This window comes from Poromitra crassiceps (genome assembly GCF_964638095.1).
Source record: "Poromitra crassiceps genome assembly, chromosome: 1".
Taxonomy (NCBI): Eukaryota; Metazoa; Chordata; class Actinopteri; order Beryciformes; family Melamphaidae; genus Poromitra; species Poromitra crassiceps.
The window spans coordinates 67661560-67684136 of record NC_139623.1 but is presented as its reverse complement, the minus strand read 5'-3'; the positions used below and the strand labels follow the sequence as shown (position 1 = coordinate 67684136).

Genomic DNA, 22577 nt, shown 5'->3' with positions numbered 1-22577 from the left:
ACTCTACGTAGGCTGAGCCACTGGTATCTTTTTATTTATAAGGCGATATTAAAACAACTTATTTGTGTACATACATTGTCCAGCAGAGCAACAACAATTACTCTTTACGCTCACAAAACCTTTTTTTATTGAATGTGAAAAGGGCTCGTACAGAGTATGGTAAAAAGGTGTTTCAGTTCTCAGCACCGATGGCATGGAATGAGCTCCAGAAGGACCTGAAATTGCAGGAGCTGGTCTCATTAAATGTTTTTAAAACAATGGTTAAAGGTAGGGAGGATGGTGAAAGTTGCAACTGTTTTTTTTCTTCATAGTTTAACTTGCTTTTATGAATCACTGAATGTGTGTGTACCATGTAGTGTTATAATGTTATGAGATGTTTGTTGTGGCGTCTGCAACTTGTATAATTTTATGCTGCTTTTCTTGGCCAAGTCCCTCTTGAAAAAGAGATTCTTAATCTCAATGAGGCTAACCTGGATAAATAAAGGTTCAAATAAAAAAATCATTGCCTAACCATAACCGTAACACGGTGTTGGCACGGAAAAATTAGGCAAAAGATGTTAAAAAGTGACACCAAGGGGGGTCCCCGACTCCCGACTTGATGTTTGGCAGTGACAACGTGTTGAGTGAGCAGAAGCCAGAGCTGATCTCAGCAGGTCCAGAGTTTAACCTTCTGCAGGTGATTCATGAAGGCCTCTGATAAGTCTTGATAACAGCCAAGGCCTCAACCTTCAGAACAGATGCTCAGCTGATCCATATCTGTCTGAGAACCATCATCCATTACATATTAAACTGCTCAGTCAGCTGCAGGAGGCCAGGAGCCCCGCTGAAGATCTGAGACAGAGTAGAATCAGGGTAGACTCAGAGTTGAAGGAGGGTAAAATCAGAGTTGAAACAGTTGAATCAGTGTAGAATCAGAACTGAATCAGAGTAGAAGATTGAGCATGAGGCCGGGTGGGTTCCTGTGCGTGCTCACGGCGGCAGCACTCCTCTGCGTTGCTGCGAAGCCGTTGAGCAAGGCGAAGGATCCAAAGCGGCTGCTGCTAATCTCGTTCGACGGCTTCAGGTGGGACTACGACCAGGACGTCGACACCCCCCACCTGGACCAGCTGTCCCGGGACGGGGTGAAGGCCAAGTACATCACCCCCCCTATGCTCACCATGACCTCCCCCTCACACTTTACCACCATCACCGGTAAGCCACATCATGCTCTTTTTATTTTTTATCCTACATTTGCAGGAAGTACAGACTGAAGCCTTTAACAGAAGTCTAAAATTCACCAAAGTACTTTATAATGCAAAATCAAAATTAGTACAATCATAATGACTTTCCAGACCAGTGGTTCTTAAACTTGTTTGGCTTCAGTTTCCCTGTTCCCTGATTTCTGAATCAAAGTACTTTACCCTACAACATGTTGCTTATAAAACTGCAAGAGAGAACTATAGCATAATGATGCAATGAATGAATGATAACCCACCTTTTGAAGAATATAACATTACAAAATAAGAGATGGTCTGTAAGAGTTGCAATTACTGCCTTCTGAGCAGATTCTTTTACATTACATTTGTTTTCATGGTTTATTCATAAAATGTTTGATTTCCCCCTTTCTTTCAAGTACCCCCTGTAGTACCTCCACCTACCCCTAGAAGTACGCATCCCCCAGGTTGGGAACCACTTTTCTAGAATCTAGAGAAGTGGTCATCTAGAATCTACATTAATTTGTTGTCCTTGCAGTACAATGAATGAATTAATTAAATGGTGCTGTAAGTGGTATTAAAATTAAATTAAAACAAAATAAAAAATAAAGTGTTAAATAGCTCTACTTTCCGACAGCCATCACTAATAGAGTGTTTGGTCAATAACGTGTCCTCCGCTCTGCAGTATACAGAAAATACATTTTCTGGGATCCCATCCCACTTTTATCCAATCAGGAGAGAGGATTCCACACATTTATTTTTTGTTTAGTACAGAGCGGAGGGACTGGGAGATCCATGTTACTGACCAAACACTATATCAGTGATGGCTGTCGGAATGTAGAACTATTTAATTAACAGCTATTTAAACGATTAAGTGACAAGCCTGACGCTGCATTCACACATAACCAGGGGTGTTTCTAGGGTCTGAAGACATTGAAGTCAAGTCAACTTTATTTAGAGAGCACGTTTACAATGACTAAAGCTGACCAAAGTGCTTCACAGATAAAAACACAAAAATATGGAAAACAACAAGTACAAATACAACTGCTACAGAGCAAGGTGCAATACAAGGTGCAACAGATACAAGTAATAAAACCACGAATAACAACAATGTAGGTCGCCAGGAGGCAGGCTCAACTCAGGTCCAAGGTCAGAGAGAAAAGGTGCGTTTTGAGCAGCAGGGGCCCTGACCTGCCGCGGCTGAGTGAATTTCAGGGCAAAAATTTGCGTGGGGGCTCCATGGGGGGCAGTGCCCCCCCCCCCCCCCCCCGGTTATTATGTAGTAAAGTAAAATGCTTCAATCTGGTGCACTTTGAGAGCACAATTAAGAGGCTAGATCTATAAAGAACTACATCATATTAGATTAATATCCTCTTTACTGTGCTGTTGCTTTACAATGATACAAAAAATAAATGTCTCCCCACATAATATACAGTATATATAATATTCTGTATACAGGTCACATATGGCAGAATACTGCTCAATTAAATACAATGACCCATCTACACAAACATCACTTACAGGGGAGTTACTTGCCCATTCACTTCAATAGAACTGTCTCCAAAGTCAAGCCCCAAGTTAGCCCCAATGCAAAATGTTAACGTTGTGATACGTTATGTCTCTTCCTTCTATATAACACACAGAGAGGAAGCAAATTGTTGCATTTCTGATCAACTGTCATATATCATGTTATTTATGAGGGCTTTAAAACATTTTTATTTTTATTTTTTTATACCGAGGTCATGACCTTGGTGTCCTCAATGGTAGTTATGGGCATGGAGGGACCTGTTGGTAAAATATACTTTTATTAAAGCTTCATCAATTTGTCAGATTCAGTTCTTCTGTGAACATTTCACATTTCCTCTGTTCTCCACCTAAACATAAAATAAGTAAACAGTAATATAAGAGTGACTTGAGGTTAATGAGGTACCAAAGAAGTTAAAAGGAATTAACTGTATGGCAACCATGAATAAAGCTAACCTTCACACATAGCAAGCAACACTGAGGCATATCAGTGGCTATTCTAAACATAGGCTACCATTTAACACAATACCTAAATGGTTAACCACTTAGCATTATGCTAGTGGGCTTTTGCATATCAACAGACCCATTAAAGCAGCTACGAGCAAGATTTTCGATTTAATATCGATGCATCACATCTTACCTCTAATAGTAGACGAGACCAACGCAGAGTAGTCTCGCTTGAACCCCGAGTGAATTGGCCCGTGTTGTCTTGACGAAATAGTCTGTCTGCAGCCGGGGCAGATCAGGAAGTGAAATAAAACGGTTTGCGGCAGCCACTTCGGCCATAACCACAAAATAACAAAATTACTTCCAAACAAACTGTTAGAATATAACGAGAGATGTTCGCGAGAGTAGCAAGCCCCTGCATGGCGTTCTCCGTGTTTATGGTCTGTTGCTAGGCAGAGCGAAACGGTTGAAGGCAGACAGCTGCCGTAAACCATTTCGTTTCACTTCCGGGTTTATCCGGCCCGCCGGTAGACAGATAGAGAGAGACAGCCTGGTGACGCGAGGTTAGTACACAGACACAGACTCTTTAATCATCAAGAGAGCAATCTCCGATTCACACGGCTTTGGTCTCAGCTACTATTATAGGTAAGATGTAATGCATCAATATTATAATTATACTGTTTAATGACAATCGAAAATCTTGCTCGTAGCTGCTTTAACAAACAGTAACTTCCTCTAGACATAACCGTATTTTCAAAATAAAGGTTGTAGCGTAGTATGTTGCATGCATTTCTGATCACCAATACCATAATTTTTTTAGGGCCTTAAAGCATGAATAAGAGATGGATGGCAGCTATTCTTATTTTTGTAAAAAAAAAAAAAAACATATTTGAGATCCGGGGCTATAGCCCCGAAAGGCCAGGCCTAACGACGCCACTGCACATAACCAACAGCAATTAAAAATAGAAGAGTTCAAGCTAAACTAATTACCTGTGCTAAACATATAAAATATAAAATGAAAATATTTCTGCAACCTATAAAACAATAAGATATAAAAGTATGAAAGTATTTTGTTAATAGCAGCTGTGAGAGAAGTACCTCAAATGAAAATCAGAGAGCAAAAATGTCTTATCGCTTTTTTTGGGCAAGTGTGAAAGCTTTCTTAGCCTGAGGGTAACAGCTCCCTTAGCTCCAGGCTAAGAGACTCCCCCGGCTAAGGGTAGTGTGAAACGCCCTTAACTGATGTAGTATAGACCTTATTCGCTAACCCCGGACAGCGCCATATTGTTGACATGCCGTCCTGCAGCTGACAACTATACTGCCCTGCAAAGCCAAAAGGGGGTAACTCGCCAGAGTGTAGAACTGAGAAAAATGACTTTAAAGTTTTGTTGTTGTCCAGCCAAATGTATTGTAGGGGGAAAACTGGAAATGTGTTAATTATTTGTTTTTTAATGTAGTTATTTATCTACACAATTTTTTTTGCTCAAACTTGACCTTTGACCCTTATTTGGAAGTTACCTTACTCTGGCTTTGCATTGTCTGCAAAATAATAAGGGCTGATGCCAAGCAAAAATACTAACTTCAATTTGATCCTTCACTTGGTTGCTTATCACTATATAAAACCAGTATATATGATAATGATAAAATAGATATGAAGTCTAATGTTCATGGCACAATTAGGCTTAATAAAATATACGTATAAATATAATATAACTAGATTATCAGGCTGCGACACATCCTTCAAGCCTAGTTTGGTGGGACTCTTGTTGGCCCGTTGTTGTGTGTCTGTGTGTTTGCGTCGTGGGGGTTAATGTCGTATGAGCTGGCACATCTGGGGTTAATTTTATATGAGCGGCGCCTCGGGGGTTAATGTGGTATGAGCTGGTACCTCAGGGGTTAATGTCGTATGAGCTGGCACCTCAGGGGTTAATGTTGTACGAGCAGCGCATCGGGCGTTAATGCTGTATGAGCTGGTACCTCAGGGGTTAATGTTGTACGAGCTGGCGCCTCGGGGGTTAATGTTGTATGAGATGGCACCTCAGGGGTAAATGTGGTATGAACTGGTGCCTCGGGGGTTAATGTTGTATGAGCTGGCACCTCAGGGGTAAATGTGGTATGAACTGGTGCCTCGGGGGTTAATGTCATATGAGTTGGTGCCTCGGGGGTTAATGTATGAGCTGGTGCGGGGGTTAATGTATGAGCTGTTGCCTCGGGGGTTAATGCCGTTTGATCTGGTGCCTCGGGGGTTAATGTGGTATGATCTGGTGCCTCAGGGGTTAATGTATGTGCTGGTGCCTCGGGGTTAATGCCGTATGAGTTGGCGCCTCTGGGGTTAATGTCGTACGAGCTGGTGCATCAGGGGTTAATGTATAAGCTGGTGCCTCAGGGGTTAATGTTGTATGAGCTGGTGCCTCGGGGGTTAATGTTGTATGAGCTGGTGCCTCATGGGTTAATGTTGTATGAGCTGGTGCCTCGGGGGTTAATGTTGTATGAGCTGGTGCCTCATGGGTTAATGTTGTATGAGCTGGTGCCTCGGGGGTTAATGTTGTATGAGCTGGTGCCTCTGGGGTTAATGTATGAGCTGGTGCCTCAGGGGTTAATGTGGGTGGGGTGGGTGTCTGTGTGGGTGGGGGTGGCATGGTATCGGTCCAATGTCATAATCGTGACATTAGGCCTGCCCAGTACGGTAACTTATACCTCAACTCAACCTGAGCATTCTGGTGAGTTACCCCCTTTTTGCGTTGCAGGGCAGAGCATTCAGAGTGCAGTCAAACCAAACCAAACAACCGTAACTGATGTTACCTCAGTCTGGCTTGGCTCCTCTAGGGCTTTTGGAAGTTACTGTAAATATGGCCTGCTATTTTCTCCAAAAAACAACAAAATTGACTCAAGATATTGATGATAAAGCAGATCTGTAATGTTCCAAAAATGACAAAACTCATTTTTGACAAAAGATTTTGTTACCCCCTTTTGGCTTTGCAGGGCAGTATAGTAACGGCCTTATTGTCGTTTCTGTTCCATTACAAACTAGCGATAGTGATGACAGCAATAAAAAACCCAGAGTTGTTGTTTGTATGCTGTCGTTAATGCCTGTAATAATAAACAAAAGAAAGAACGAGGTGAACAGACTTTGCTGTGAGGAGCTGTCAGAAAGTTTCACCTGTCTCTCCCAACTATCCACACATTTCCTGTGCTGCTGACGTATCCTCCGTCTCGCTCCCTTCACGTCTGTGGACGGTAGAGATAGAAACAAAGCACGGGGACTTTATTGCTGTCATTACTACAGCCACGTGTAATGCAGGTCACCATCCGAACACAATTGGAACGATACAGGTAATGCTAACGGCGGCTAGCTTCCTATAAACTCTGCTCTCACATAGGCTGTCACTTGAGAGCTTCTGCGCTATGTCGAGAACATGGCGGCAGTGGGCGTGCCCGTACGTGAGTGACATCAATCGAATAAGGTCTATACTATAGTGAATGATATCACGAGATCTGAATGACGGAATTAGACCAGGACAGGGACGGGGGATGATGACGTGTAATGCAAGAGACGAACAGAATGGAATGAATGAATGCGGAGCCAAGACAGCAAAATGCCTGTATTGAAAGATGATTGGACATTATGCCCGAGTATCCCGCAAGAAAAAAAGAGCACAAGAGGAAAGTAAATATGAATGTAAGAGCAGTGGATAATCCCTTAGACTCAGACTCAGACGAGTTTGTATGCACCATCGACCCACAGGGTAGGGAGACAATAAAGATGAATGGTCAAAAGATCAAGATGGTGATAGATACGGGCAGTGGAAGAAATCTCATAGGAGAACATCTATATAAGAAAGTGTTTACACACAAAGAGAAACTGACACAGACTAGGAAGAGATTCTACCCTTATGGCCAGAAGACACCAAGTGTCTTGGTTACTTTAAAGCACAACTGGCCTGGCAAGCAAAGTGTATGTCATTAGAGGAAATGTAGCACTGATGGGTAGAAAATCATGCTTTGCGTTAAATATCCTCACTAAGGGGAGAGATGTCAAAGCAAACGCAGTGGATCAGACCAATAGGTTGCTGATAGATAAGCAGCTGATACAAGAGTATGAGTCAATCTTTAAAGGACTGGGACAGATTAAAGGTCACACAATAACAGTCGATGAGAAAGTCCCACCGGTAGCTCAGGGTTTGAGGAGGGTCCCTTACCCCGTGATCAGAATCAGAATCAGAATCACTTGTATTGCCACAGTATGCAAGTTACATACGAGGAATTTGTCTTAAGGTGCGTTCACACCGACCTAATAAAGTTTTTCGCTGGCGTCGAGTTTACATACAAAGTGAATGCAAACGAGCGATTGAGCGTTTATTCGGCTGGGAGAAAAATCGCTGGGTGTCCGAGCGACAGAGACAGAGGGATAGGGAGAAAATACGCTCGTCGCTCGAGATGAAATATCCCAACTCGAGCGAAAATACGCTGGTATCAGTCGCTCGCTGTTCAACGCTGATTGGCTGCCGTGTGAGAGTGAGTCACGGATCACACTTGCTTGGAACAAACCGCTGGTTTATTGTGTGGCAACAAACCGCATTGACAGGCTGACAGCTGACATGAAGTGAAGTCTGTACTACCGGTATGGAGCTCGCATTAGGAGCACGCTGATAGGCTTTAGCTTGTAAACAATGACGGTGGCTCGTAGTGGACAAATATCATGACATTGCATAACGTTATAGCCCCCACATGTCCGTCAATTCATGTGCCTGTTGATGAGCGATTTAAACAGAGCGACAGAGCGATTCCAAAGGGTTGAATCAAGCGACAGAGCGAAAAATAAATATCTTGGTGTGAACACAGCTTTAGTGTCTGTAGCGTAGCGGTCACATCAATATACAGAGATAAGAAGTAGGAAGATAACTAAAGACAATCACAAAGTTGCAAGTGCAATCAAATCAAATCAAATCGAGTAAATATATAGACAAGTTTCCTGGCCGTTCCTAGGGCGGCGCCATAGCAGCCTTTCGTGTCACCGGCTTCCGGTTAAGTCCACATTGCGTCCACAGCAGCGAGCACATCAGAAGGCAGCAGCCGAAATATCCAAACTTTTTTTACAACGATCGATAACATCAGCTACACCAACGTTAGCAGACGTTATTAACAATGGTTAATACTGGAACACATTGTGCAGTACGTGGCTGTCACAATACACAGAAACGCTTGAACGAGTGGTTGGATCGACAATGTTTTGAGCATCAGCCCGCTACCAAACGGCTTTGTCCCTGCACTCGACTGTATTCCTTCTACCGAAAACCAGCTGAGGATTCGGATTCACGGACGTGGCTGAAGGCTTTAAATCTGAAGAAGCCGCCGAAATACGTTAATGTTTGTTCTCACCACTTTGTGAACAAAAAGACAACCAAAGATAATCCTTTCCCTGAACTGTGGCTAGGATACGTGCGGCCTCCTCAGAAAAAGAGACGCAGACTGGAGCGAGGCACTGCTGCTGAATTGCCGGGTAAGCTAGCTCGCTGGGTAGTTATCATGTTAGCAACGATATAGCTGATCATCCATGTTATTATTATTTGGCTACGTTGTGTTGGTTTTGTGTGTTTACTTTGTAGCATTGCCTGGTGTAACGCTAGTTAGCTAGCTAGCACTGCAGAGGCTAGCACTGCAGTGTTGAGCTAATGTTGTGGGCTTGGATCAGCCTCCCTGACGTTCCAGTATTTACCTGTCTGAAAAGTAATGCTTAATGAATAAATATGCTTAGTGTATATACAGCCAAATTCCATCCATTCAGATTAACAAATCATCAATTTGCAGGGAAACCCCTAGTGTTCTCCAGAGCCCACGTTGTTAGTACAAATTACAGGCTAATGTTAGCTTGCCAGGCTGTTGCTAGAAACACTACAAAGTTCCATCCCTGATCACATTTACATTTAGAGCCTTATTCTCTCTCCTCTCTCTTTCAGGTAATGCAGAATCAACACCCAGTGAACCTGATCGAAGCAGAACCTGAACCTGCACCTCCAACACACCGCGATGCTCAGACCCAACACAGGCTGACCATAGCTATGCCTATGCGTCAACAAAGGCAGTCATGGTCAATAAAGCTACGCAGTGTGGGGCAGAAATCCAATCTACTGTGGCTAGCACCATGCTCCTTACTGATGACAACTCACTGCTATTCACGGGAGTGCACCTGTTGTGGTTTTTTCGATTTGGTGTCTGCATTAATGCCGTTCAGTCAGCCCTCATTTGCCCTTCCTGTTGTTGACCAAATCTTGATGACCTTAATGAAGCTAAAACGAAATCTTGTCCTAGGAGATATTTCTCATCGCTTCAATGTGTCTACCAGCATGGCGAGCACAGTTATTTCTCACTGGATTGATGTGATGGGTGAACAGTTTAAATACTTTATCCCCTGGCTTCCAAGAGAAACCATCCAGGCCACCATGCCAGTTTCATTTAAACAAAACTACCCTCGAACCACCTGTGTCATTGATTGTGCAGAAACGGATGGTTACACTGTAACCCAGGTTTCCTAAGGGAGACTTCTCTCCCTATGAATTCCATTCATATTGAGATATACCTGATTCAGCGCAGCTGTCGTTGGATAACTCTTTAAGACACTTATTAGCACCACCTGTGTGCCCTCGCGGCCGCACGCTGATTGGCCAGCCCTGGCCATATAATCTACACTCAGGTGCGGCTCGCGTTCGCTTAAAGTCTCTGTTTGGAAGCCTGTTTCGGAGCGGCTTCTTGCAGGGAGAGAAGTCTCCCTTAGGAAACCTGGGTTACAGTGTAACCATCCATTTCCTATCGGTCGACTTCTCTCCCTATGAATTCCATTCATATTGAGATGCCTCTGTAAGACACCCGCGAGGAAACTAAGCAGACGTATCTACTCCTCCGGGAGCCTAAGTGGTCGTTACATTCGAATGAGATGTCACCACCACCAGAGACACCCATGTGTCAATACACCCATGTGACATACACTTATGAACTATATACACTATGTACACACCCATAGCCAAGGTGCAAGACGCTACCAAGGCCTAGCTGGCCCCGCCAGACGCTAAGGCCAGCCGCAACGGGTGAACCACCTAGTCTGCCAAGTTGCTAGACTAGCTTTGAAAAAAAACATCACTCCGGCTGATGCCCGCTCCGGGCCCTAGTCTCGGAGGCACGGAATGTAATCCTGCTACTGTGGCATGCCCAGCACCCGGTCCGCAAACGGAGTGCCGGCTGCCACATTCATACAATAAAACCTGGTAAAGGTCGATGGGGTCGCCCATGAGGCCGCTGTGCAGATCTCTGCCAGAGAAGCGCCCCTCCACAACGCCCATGAGGTAGCTAGACCGCGTGTGGAATGTGCCCGCAGCACTGCCGGGGACGGTTTATTTACTGCCTTATATGCTTGCTGGATTGCCTCCACTACCCAGAGAGAGATTCTTGACTTGGAGACTGCCTGTCCACAGCGGTCAGGTCTGAAACAAACCAACAGTTGGTCTGTTGCTCTATGATCACGTGTCCGGTCAAGATACACCTGCAGGGCCCTGACAGGGCACAATCGAGATTGCCCCCTCAGCCCCTCCTCACCATCCTGAGGAGGGCGGAAAGGCCGTAGTTCTAGAGTCTGAGCACTTCGGGACTCAGACCAAACCTTAGGTTGGAATGCAGGATTAGGTCGCAGCACCACCCCGGCATCCTCCGGCAGGAACCGGCAGCACTCCTCATGTACCGACAGAGCATGAAGCTCACTAATTCTCTTAGCCGATACTATTGCCAGTAGGAACGCTGTTTTGAGAGAAAGCCATTTCAGCCCCACTGTTTCCATGGGCTCAAACGGCTCGCTTTGTAAGGCTGCCAGCACCACCTCCAAATCCCATGGAGGGACCGCTGGTCTTTTGCTACGGGGCGTGCACCTTCGGGCACCCTTAAGAAACTGCATAATGAGGTCACAACACCCCTGTGCCAGTTTTTGTGGCCCAACCGGGCCGCTTTAATGGCTGCCACCATTCCCCTCAGAGTCACAGGAGCCTTGCCTGCCTCCAGCTCTTCCTGTAGAAAAGGGAGGATGTCCTGGCCCCTGCAGGAGAGAGGATCTATCCGTCGTGAGCCGCACCATGACTCAAATGCCCCCCAATGATAGGCATAAGCCTTCCTTGTTGATTCAGCTCGGGCCCCTTGCAATGTGTCAACCACCGCCTGAGGTAGCCCCATGGCTAAGAAACTGGCCTTCTCAGGGGCCAAGCCCAGAGCCTGAGCCCCTGTGGAAAGGGATGGAACAGCGTCCCGTGAGCCTGAGACAGAAGATCCCGCCTCGCTGGGAGCTCCCAGGGCCAGCCCAGGAGGAGGGGTGCGATTGCTGAGAACCAGATCATCTGTGGCCAGTTGGGGGCCACCAGGATGAGGTTCACATCCTCCATCTGGACCCTTAGTAGGAGTTGGTGCAGGAGGAGAAAAGGGGGAAATGCATACAGGAGGCCATGAGGCCATTGGTGTGCCATCGCGTCCACTCCTAAGGGAGGATCGTCCCACCCTACGGAGAAGAACAGGGGACAGTGAGTCGTCCTCCTGGAGGCAAATTGATCTGCCCTGGCTGTTCCAAAGCGTTGCCAGATCTCGCTCACCACTTCCGGATGCAGCCTCCATTCTCCAGGGAGAGGTCCCCCCCTGGAAAGTTGATCTGCCGCCAGGTTCACCTGTCCGGGCACGTGCATTGCCCTGAGGGACCTGAACTGTGGCTGTGCCCACTCCCATAATGTCCGAGCCACCTTGCAAAGGCGAGGAGAGGCCACGCCCCCCTGTCTGTTTACATATGCTGCTGCCACTGTACTGTCTGTTCTCACTAGTACATGGCGGTTCCTCAGCTCTGGCAGGAAATGCCGAAGGGCTAGATAGATCGCCTGGAGTTCGAGCACATTGATGTGTTCCATCCCCCATGATCCATGCCACTGGCCACTGATGCCCCTGCCTTCGTGAACTGCTCCCCACCCCATGAGGGAGGTGTCGGACGACACCAACTGGCGACGCAACACTGGCCCCAGTGTATTGCCCTGTGTCAAGCTGGCTGGCTGCTCCCACCAATGGAGTGCCCTGCACAGCCCCCGTGTCACCAAAACTTTGGTCTGCATATGTCTCTGTGGGCAAAGGCCCAGGCTCAGGAGACATCGCTGTACTGGACGCATATTCAGGAGGGCCAAGGGCACCACATGCACTGTGGAGGCCATCAGCCCCATGAGGCGGAGGCACATCCTCCAAGTTACACTTGCTCCCAACCTGAACTGTGACAAACAGGTCCTTAGGGTGGCCTGTCTCCCCTGTGTCAGGGAAATAGTCCCTGCTCTGGAGTCCAAACACATCCCCAAGAATTCTGTGGCTTGTGCCGGCTGAAGCCTGCTTTTCCTCCTGTTGAGGCGCAGGCCCAGGAGCTCCAAATGCTGTAGTAGCCGGGCCACGTCTCTGCGGCACTGCTCCTCTGTCCGTGCACACACCAGCCAGTCGTCCAAATAATTCAAGATGCGCAGACCCTCTTGACGCATGGGTCCCAACACCGCATCCATACACCTCGTGAATGTGCGGGGGCCAACGAAATCCCGAATGGGAGTACGCAAAACTCGAAGATCCTGCCGTCGAAGGCGAATCTGAGGAAGCGCCAGTGGCCTTGCCATATTGGGATCTGAAAATATGCATCCTCCAGATCGATCGTGGCGAACCAGTCGTCTTGAAGGATAGCCTGCCGAACCCTCGGCACTGTCAGCATCTTGCAACGTAGGGGTCTCAAACTCTTGTTGAGACCCCGCAAATCCAAAATTGGTCTGAGCTTCCCATCCTTTTTGGGGATGAGGAAGTACCTTGAATAAAAACCCTTCAGATTGTCCTGCTCCACCTCCCTGATGGCTTTCTTTGCCAGGAGAGTGAGCATTTCCTCTGCCAAAACTCTCTTCTGTTGAGAGTCCGTTACCATTGTAACAATAGCTGATGTTGTCAGTGGGGGCTTCCGCAGAAACTGCAACCGATACCCCTGAGTCATGGTCGTAACTACCCAGGGGTCCACCCCCAGGGCCTCCCAAGACCGGCAGTCTCGCTGCCCCGGGGTGTGGCTGAGGGAGGCTGGGCTGGGCGTACCGTCAGGACCGAGGCTCAGAGGCCTTGGGGGTCAACTGCCCCTGGCCACGTCCACCCCGGTGGCCACGCTGGCCACGCCAACTGCCACGCCGGTTGGCCTCCAGCCGGATCCTTAGGTCACCTGGACCCGTTGAACCCCGCTGGGACGACCCTGCCCATGTGTCTGTCGATCCCCGCTGTCCCCGGCCCCGCCAGCTTTTGCCTAGCATACTTGACATCTCCCGGGCACAGCGACGGGCCTCTTGGGCCTGCTGGAGCATTGTATTAGCATCCGGCCCAAACATGGCCGATGGTACCACCGGCAGCTTGAGCAGGCAGTTACGGTCCACCCCCTGCAACTGCGATTGTGACAGCCAAAGGTGACGCTTCATCATCCAGATGGAGGCCATAGCCCTGCCCATTGCCACTGCCTGCTCTTTCATGAGCTTAGCCAGGAGTGAGGACACCTGCTGCATTTCCTCAGCCTTGGTGTTTCCCCCCTCCAATTGTTTTGCTAGCTGGCGCTGATACAACGCCAGAATAGCCCCTGTGTTAACTAGCCGCCCCCGAACTGCCAACGCCGTATGCGTCCTATTGAGCAAGTTATCCATCATCTTTGTGCTCTTGCTCGAGCAGCTTGGTTTTCCCAGGACCGATTTAGTGGGGGCCACCAGGGCCCCTAAAGCTTGATCCATGGGAGGCGGCGGCCCGCAGCCAATCCTCTCTTGGCCTTCCACACATGTCAGACGTCTACATAGTCCCGACCAGCGATGGGCTACATCTGGTTTAGTAAATTCGCCAAGCATCAGTTCCTCTACATCGGGGAGCAGCGGCAATAAAGTGGCGCGTGAATTCCCCGTATTGTCGTCATCAAAACGGGAGGCCGTCCGGACCCGCTCCGCTGGCATGTCAATGTTCAATGCCTGAGCAGCCCGAGTGATTATTTCATAATGGAGGGCAGGTGTCTGCTCCTCCTCCTCTATTTTCCCATCCCCCTGACCTAAGAGGGGGTACTCTTAACCTGAGACGTAACCCATTATGTCCACCTCGTCGTCATCCTCATCTGGTGCCCTTAGTGCAGAGGCCACCAGATCCTCCTCCCCTTCCTCTTCTAGAGCAAGAGAGGAGGTTTGACTCCCCAATGGATGAGATCCATGAAGTGCAGGGGGGGGGGGGGGGCTAACTGTCTACTTGCCCCACCCTGGGCATTCCGCTCTGATGCGTGAGGCTCCACTTGTCCACCCCATTCCACTGTCCTTATTTGCTTCGCCTGCTGCGGAAGGTCAGAAGTGGCCGGACGTTTAAGACTTGGAAACATTAATGATCTAGCGTTTCTCATTCTGGCTGTCATCATGAAACAATTCATGCAGGAGGCCGGGTTCTCTGAGGCCATGTGTGCATGATCCTGCCCTAAGCAATGCACACATAGATCGTGACCATCCTCCACCGGCATCTGAATCCCACAGCTCAGACAGAGTGCATGAATTCCCTCCATGTCTCAATAAACACTGTGAACTAAGTGAAGATTATTATTATTAATAGTATTATTTTTTATGTAAGTATATATATATATATATATACTTATTTTTGTTACTTCTAACACACAAGGGACAACGAAAACGTTTTCTTCCTTTTCTTATCCCTCTTATTCTGAAAGCTGTTCCGGGAAGTGCAGCGTAACCGTCACGCTTGACTTCCGCGTTTTAGCGTTCCTGCTAAACAGTAGCTTTCCTGAAGGTACGTTAATACATTCCCGCTCCTTGAGCGAGTTTGTTTATGAACCTTCCCTTTTTATATTACCAGACTGAAGGTACGTCCAAAACTCCCCCGCCTTGGGCGAGTTTGTTTATGAACTTTTAATGACACTCGGACACAGCAAGCTGATACCGATGTGCCACCCTTCCGTCCAGCTGCTTCTAGCGTTCCTTCGCCGTGGGCGAATTCAGCTAGAGGCACACAGCATGTATGGACCGATGGTATGAACCACCAAACATGCAACCCGGAGAGGGACCGCACGCGTGATGCGACCAGCTCTCAAGTAAGTGGGCTCCTTGCAATGCTCTCTGTCCACACACACCTCAATCACAACAACACGTCTGCTTTCTTTGGCTGGAAAACAGATAAGCGAACGCGAGCCGCACCTGAGTGTAGATTATATGGCCAGGGCTGGCCAATCAACGTGCGGCCGCGAGGGCACACAGGTGGTGCTAATAAGTGTCTTAAAGAGTTATCCAACGACAGCTGCGCTGAATCAGGTATATCTCAATATGAATGGAATTCATAGGGAGAGAAGTCGACCGATAGGAAACTGCTATTCAGAGGGCAACAAACCTTGACACCAGGAGTTCCACTTTCAGCCACTACAAAGGAACCAACATGGCTAAATATCTAGTTGCTGTTGCTCCCAATGGGCTGTTCATGTTTATATCTAATGCATATGTAGGCAGAAGCAGCGATAAGTACATCACAATGGACAGTGGGTTCCTGGAGCACTTGAACCCAGGTGATGAGGTAATGGCTGACCGCGGATTCACAATTCGAGACCTGCTCCATGAAAGAAAGGTCAGGTTGAATATCCCTGCATTCACCAACAAACGTGGACAATTGAGAAATGAGGAGGTGACACGCACCAGACGAGTGGCCAATGTGCGCATCCATGTAGAGCGAGCAATAAGAAGGCTCAAAGTGTTCAAGATTTTGTCCCAAACTGTCCCCATCTCCATGACACCAAGGTTGGACAAAATTCTAACAATCTGTGCCGCCCTAGTTAACCTTAGGAGGGACCTCATACGGCCGCCAAAAGAGCCTTAGATATGCACACATGATGCATCCATCTCAAGTTGCAGCAACTAGATTGTGTGACTCAATGTGAAGGGACTCAATGATGACTTCTCATTTCAACCTTTCTTATGAATAGACATGTTTTTGCTATGTTCTCATGTTCTTTTGTTTTTGGATTATGTAAACATGTATTTTTGCTATGTAATCATGTTATTTTGTTTTTTTATTCTGCTGCTGCTGATATTCTGTTTTGCTTTGTTGCTGAATAGACTGTTTTTTTACTTAAAGCGTAACTTTTTTCATCAATAAAACTCTGTAAGAGATTTTGTGTCATTGTAGTACTTCCAGGAGTTCACTTTTCCATGTCATACAGGGTTCAATGCATTCATTGTTTTTGGTACTTGAGTGCAAACAGTTATGAATAATTAATCAGAATCAGAAATCAGAAAATCTTTAATGATAATTGAGGAGTCTCTTCACAAAATTGTGAGTGTTCATACAATGAATAGAAAAAAATAGCATCCGATAGAAGTAACAATGTATAGTTTATGTGTATACATAATATATAATATATCTATATCTATACACCAATAAATTATATAATAACAATCATGCATAATGATTTATATATCTATAATATATCTAGCATCCAATAGAAGTAACAATGTATAGTTTATGTGTATACATAATATATTATAATATATCTATATCTATACACTAATATATGATATAATAATAATCATGCTTAAGTTGATTTATATATCTAATATATCTAGCATCCAATAGAAGTAACAATGTATAGTTTATGTGTATACATAATATATTATATATCTATACACTAATAAATTATATAATAACAATCATGCTTATGTCGATTTATATATCTATAATATATCTACACAGTTATAAGTAAATATATATAATAATAACAATATCAATAATAATAAATATATATAATGTATCTATACTATAGAGCAGAAACACTGTGGTATTTTGCGCACAACTCCAACCGTCCCTCGACAAACTCATCTACTATTTTCGGCAGCATGAGCAAAGTAGAACCTGCGCAGCCTTGTGATATGCTGTTCAGCAAAGGCTTGGTTGAAGGGCACGTCTACTTCTATGTATTCTGCTCTGTTCCAATGATCCCAAGTTTGCATTTTTTCGGCGGTCGCTATGGCTACTAGTACAGTACGTTAGAGTCAGAGTCAGTTTATTTACCATTTGCAGTCGAAACTACATTGGAATTGGGGTGCAAGAGCTTAAAACATAGACACATAGACAGGTCATGACAACATAAAATAGCATAAAAAGACAGACAATAAAAAGGTTTAAAAAGTAAATAAGATAAAATAAAAGAATAAAACAATAAAATGAGACAGGTACATCTGTGGATAAAGGCCCGAGTCATCCCGCTCACTTATTAAAGTGCAGGAACAAAGTGCACAATCACACATAAAGTGCACAGTAGTAAAGTGCCTAAGCAAGGATCAAATTGCATGAGAAACCAGTATAAGACATCTTATACAAAAGAAAATAACAGAAGAAAAGAAAAGTCTAGGTGTCTAGATGGTCTAGACAAAACAGAGATCTACCGTTTAGATTTGTGATCGTTCAAACTACGCACAGCACTCGGGTAAAAGCTTCTCGCAAAGCGAGTGGTGGAGCATTTAATGGAGCGGTAGCGTCTACCCAGAGGGAGTAACTCAAAAAGACTGGCGGCCGGGTGACCTGCAGGGTCCCTGATAATACTGGAGGCCCGGGACAAAAGTCTGGAGCTATAGAGCTCTTCTAGAGCCGGCAGGTTGGCACCAGTTATCTTGCGGGCAAGGCGCACTACCCTATTTAAGGATTTTCGCTCCTTGACAGTAAGATTACCAAACCATACAGTGAAGGAACTAGTGAGAATGCTCTCAATAATACAGCGATAAAGGTTAACAAGGATCTGGCTGTTGTGGGTGAACTCCTTAAGTCTTCTTAAGAAGAAAAGACGTTGCTGAGACTTTTTAACAATCGCTTTGGTATTTGAGTGCCAGCTAAGATCATCCAAAATAGTGACACCAAGAAATTTAATACTTTTTACCATCTCAACCTCTGTTCCATTGATTATTATAGGATGGAGAGGTGCCTTTTTACGGCGGAAGTCAACGACAAGCTCCTTTGTCTTGGAGGCATTGAGAATGAGGTTGTTGGCCTCGCTCCACCTGACAAGTTCTTCTACCTCAGATCTGTAGTTAGACTCGTCATTTGAGCTAATGAGCCCAATGACAGTGGTGTCATCCGCGTATTTAACTATGAGGTTGTTGAGGTAGTGAGCGATACAGTCGTGGGTAAAAAGAGTAAACAAGAAAGAGCTAAGAATGCATCCTTGCGGCGAGCCAGTGCTCAGAACAAGTATATCAGACAGATTATTTCCGATCCTGACTCTTTGAGGCCTCATGATTAAAAAGCTGAAAATCCATTCACAAAGAGCATCACACAGACCAAGATTTTGCAGTTTACGGATCAGAAGTGAGGGAATGATCGTATTAAAAGCAGAGCTAAAGGCCCCTATTCTCCCACAGGCCTTCGGCGCTAAAACGGGCCTTAAACGCAAAAAAACGTGCCTTGCGCCTGTTTTGGGACGATATCAATATGGCTTTACGCTGCCAAATGCGCTTTAGGCCGAATGGGCGTGGCGCAGTCCCAGAATGGGCCAAAGTGGGCGTGTCGGCGCTAAATACCGGCCTACTGATATCTTCCGACCTGGCGTACATTTAGCGCTTTGCGCCTTTGAAAAGCAGGCCTATTCAGTGCGCCAGTGTCAACGAGTGCTCTTCTGCCTCTCCCCTGTCACCCTTCTCTGTCTCTCTCTTTAACCAGGCCTATTCAGTGCGCCAGTGCTCTTCTGCCTCTTCTCTGTCACCCTTCTCTCTCTCTCTCTGACTCCCTCGCGCAGACAGACACAACACATAGCAGCACCCAGCTTCCCATAGGAAATAGCAGTTGTAAGTTTACTGCCTGTGAATGTCCCAGCATGCAATTGGGTCCTCCATTTCGCTACTAAATAGCAACCAAATGAGCCGAAATAGATATAAAAGGTAGATCTAAAATAATGTGTAATGGTAAGACAACCTGCAATTGTAGAACATTTCAATATTGGACCAAATAAAACATCGAAATGAAACACCACCCTATGTGAAACATATATGTCCTCTTGAGCCTATATATACCCTTTGTGGATTTAACGTGATTTAGATAAGTGACAGTGGAACGCGCTTCTGTCATGTGCTATACTGTGATGTCCGCTCCAATAACTTGGCCCTACTTCACATTTAGTTTTACAATAAAAACACATTTATGCAATGACTTTACATAATGTAGGGTATATTTATGTGCATCATTCTACCTGCAGCAGGGGAGAGAAAACGATATCTTTCTGGACAAACTTTCACCAATATAAAATGAATCTCATCATATAGGGATAGGCTATATTTTTCTAGCTGATGCATTTAGAACATTCTTTTAACTTTGATCTTGCTATAGTGTAGCGTATTTACATGCTTGCAGTATTTAAACTGCAGTTAGATTGGTTTGAGAAGCATAATAATATGGAATAATATCCTATAATATGGAGACAGACAGACTGGATGAAGGGAGGGGGGGGGCAGAGCGCTTGGCTTTCGTCTGGTTTTGTTGGACCACTGGAATGGAGCTTAAAAGGCAAGCATGCGATTCGTTTATTGCACTTATCCAATGAACTGACGGTGCATAATTTTACGCTTAAAAGGCGTGGTTGTAATGGTTGAGGCTGCGTCTAGCGCCAAGACCAAGATATCAAGTGCGCTGGTCCACGCCCACTGATTTGCGCTGCGCCAGGCGCTCGGCCTAGAAACAGCGCCGATGCAACGATAGGGGCCTATAGTCTATGAAAAGCATTCTGACATAAGCTCCACTTTTATCCAGGTGTTCATATACAGAGTTCAGAGCTATAGAAACTGCATCCTCAACTGATCTGTTTTCCCTATAAGCAAACTGCCATGGATCAAGAGTAGGAGGAATCTGACATTTAATGTAGTCCAGCACCAAACGCTCCAGACATTTCATAAACACTGATGTTAGTGCAATGGGTCTGTAATCATTATGACATGTAACAGGAGATTTCTTTGGGACTGGAACTACAATGGACTCCTTGAAACTTTTTGGAACAATGCGACGCTGCAGTGACATGTTAAAAATATCTGTCATCACAGGGGCAAGCTGCTCAGAGCAGGACCTGGCAACTCGGGGAGGAATGCCGTCCGGTCCAGCGGCCTTCCCCACCTTGGTCCTGGACAGGACCTTGCGAACCTCGTGTTCAGATACAGTTAGCCCAGTACAGTTAACCTCGTGTTCAAGTACAGTTGGCCCAGTACAGTTAACCTCGTGTTCAAGTACAGTTAGCTCAGTACGGTTAACCTCGTGTTCAAGTACAGTTAGCTCAGTACGGTTAACCTCGTGTTCAAGTACAGTTAGCTCAGTACAGTTAACCTCGTGTTCAAGTACATTTAGCCTAGTACAGTTAACCTCGTGTTCAAGTACAGTTAGCCCAGACAGGTCACTGGGATTCGAGGGCATAAAAACAGGTGACTCATTGTTCATGGCATCGAACCTCGAATAAAAGTTATTAAGCACATCAGGAAGTGAGGGGTCATCACCAGCTGCAGTAGCCAGGCTCCTGGGTTTGTAAGAAGTAACGTTACTAAGACCCTGCCACATACGTCGTGGGTCATTCTCCTTGAAATGACCCTCGATCAGTTCTCCATATGAGCGCTTTGCGGCTTTTATTGACCGCTCCAGCGAGTATCTGGACAGCTTGTAGCGTGTGGCATCTCCTGATTTGAAAGCATTGGTACGTTCAGTTAATTTGACTCTGACATCAGTGTTGAGCCATGGTTTCTGGTTAGAGTATTGTTTAAACAACTTACGCGGAACGCAAGAGTCAATACAAAAGTGTATATATCCAGTTACAGAGTCACAGTATTCGTTTAAATCATCAGATTTAAAAACATCCCAGTCAGTGGCGTCGAAACACCCCATCAACTTTGTTTCAGCCTCCTTCGACCAACATTGTGCAGAGCGCACGACTGGTTTGATTACACGGTGCTTCTGTGTGTAAGTGGGCAGGAGAAACATGGAAAGATGATCGGATTTGCCAAAAGCCGGTCTTGGAAGGGATCGATAGGCAGCCTTCACACTACTATAGCATTTGTCCAACACCTTTCTGCTCCTAGTGGGGTGTTTCACATGCTGATAGTAATTTGGAAGAACAGATTTCAAATTACAATGATTAAAATCGCCAGCTGCTATAAACACTGCATCAGAGTAGGAATTTTAATACTTATGCATAATGTCAGCTAGATCATTAAGAGCAGTGTAAGCATCAGCCCGAGGATGAATATAAACAGCAAATAAAAAGACTGATGAAAACTCCCGAGGGAGGTAAAAGGGGCGACATTTGATAGCTAGACATTCAAGATTAGCAGTGCAAGTCTTGTTCATTATAGCAGTGTCTGTGCAGCATTTATCGTTTATGAGAAAACAAACACCACCTCCTTTCGTTTTCCCGGTGCTCTCTGTTAGACGGTCAGAGCGAAAGACAGTGAAGCCCGGCGGCTGAAAAGCTGAATCCAGCGTGTTGCTGTCGAGCCAGGTCTCCGTCAGACAGAACACGGAGCAATTCCTGGCCTCTCCCTGGGAGTGGATCCGACTCAGCAGGTCGTCCGCTTTGTTTGGCAGCGACTGCATGTTCGCCAGGTAGATGGACGGCAGCGGAATCTTGAACGGGCGTTCACGTACTTTGGCCAGGACTCCTCCACGCTTGCCTCGGTGTCGGCGTCTCTGGGGAGTCCCGTCGCTGTTGTGCCAGCATCGACGCTGGTGCGTTTCGTCACCGCGAAGACGGCCTCCTTGGTGAGTGCCGTGCCTGCCTCCATGTCGGCGTCTATGGCGTGTACGGGTCTCACCTCCACCAGTGGGGCAAGCAGCAAAATCCTCGCAGCGCAGTTCAGGGTTTACATAGGAGAAACCCCAGACATCATCGCGTATGCATAGCAGTGATTCTCGATTATATCCGATGATGGCATATGTCTCAAGGACGGAAACATTTAAAACAAGAAACAAACAGTACAACAGACACAGGAGAGCTCTTGCAGCGGCGCCATGCATCGGCGCCATCATGTGCAATCTAGATCTATACATTATTGATCAGATCAGTCTTTGCTCCTCTGACTGTATTCACAAAACACCGGAAAAGACCGACACGACGGCGGCCGAGTCCGGAAGCAAACCGGAAGTGCCCAGGAAACTTGTCTATACAATATGTTCATGAGTGGTGAAGTGTTCTGTGGATAATAAATATGAATTTACATTGAATTTACATGAGATTTACAGACTGAGTTAAATAGGCGTTAAATAGGCAGTGGATTTACATGAATTTACAGTCGGAGTTAAATAAGAGTTTACATTGAATGTACATGAAATTTACAGGCTAAGTTAAATAGGCATTAAATGTGC

At 45.9% G+C, this 22577-nt stretch overlaps 1 protein-coding gene across 1 annotated transcript in view; it reads left to right on the top strand.

Annotated features, from left to right (window-relative positions):
- Positions 1-941: 941 nt before the first annotated feature.
- Positions 942-22577, top strand: part of LOC310791730 (ectonucleotide pyrophosphatase/phosphodiesterase family member 7) — a gene marked incomplete at both ends in the record, with an annotated part of 53785 nt that continues 32149 nt past the window's right edge. Inside the window, one exon of the mRNA XM_083653384.1 lies at positions 942-1191. Within this exon, the coding sequence (XP_083509510.1) occupies positions 942-1191 (250 nt within the window). The remainder of the gene's footprint in view (positions 1192-22577) is intronic.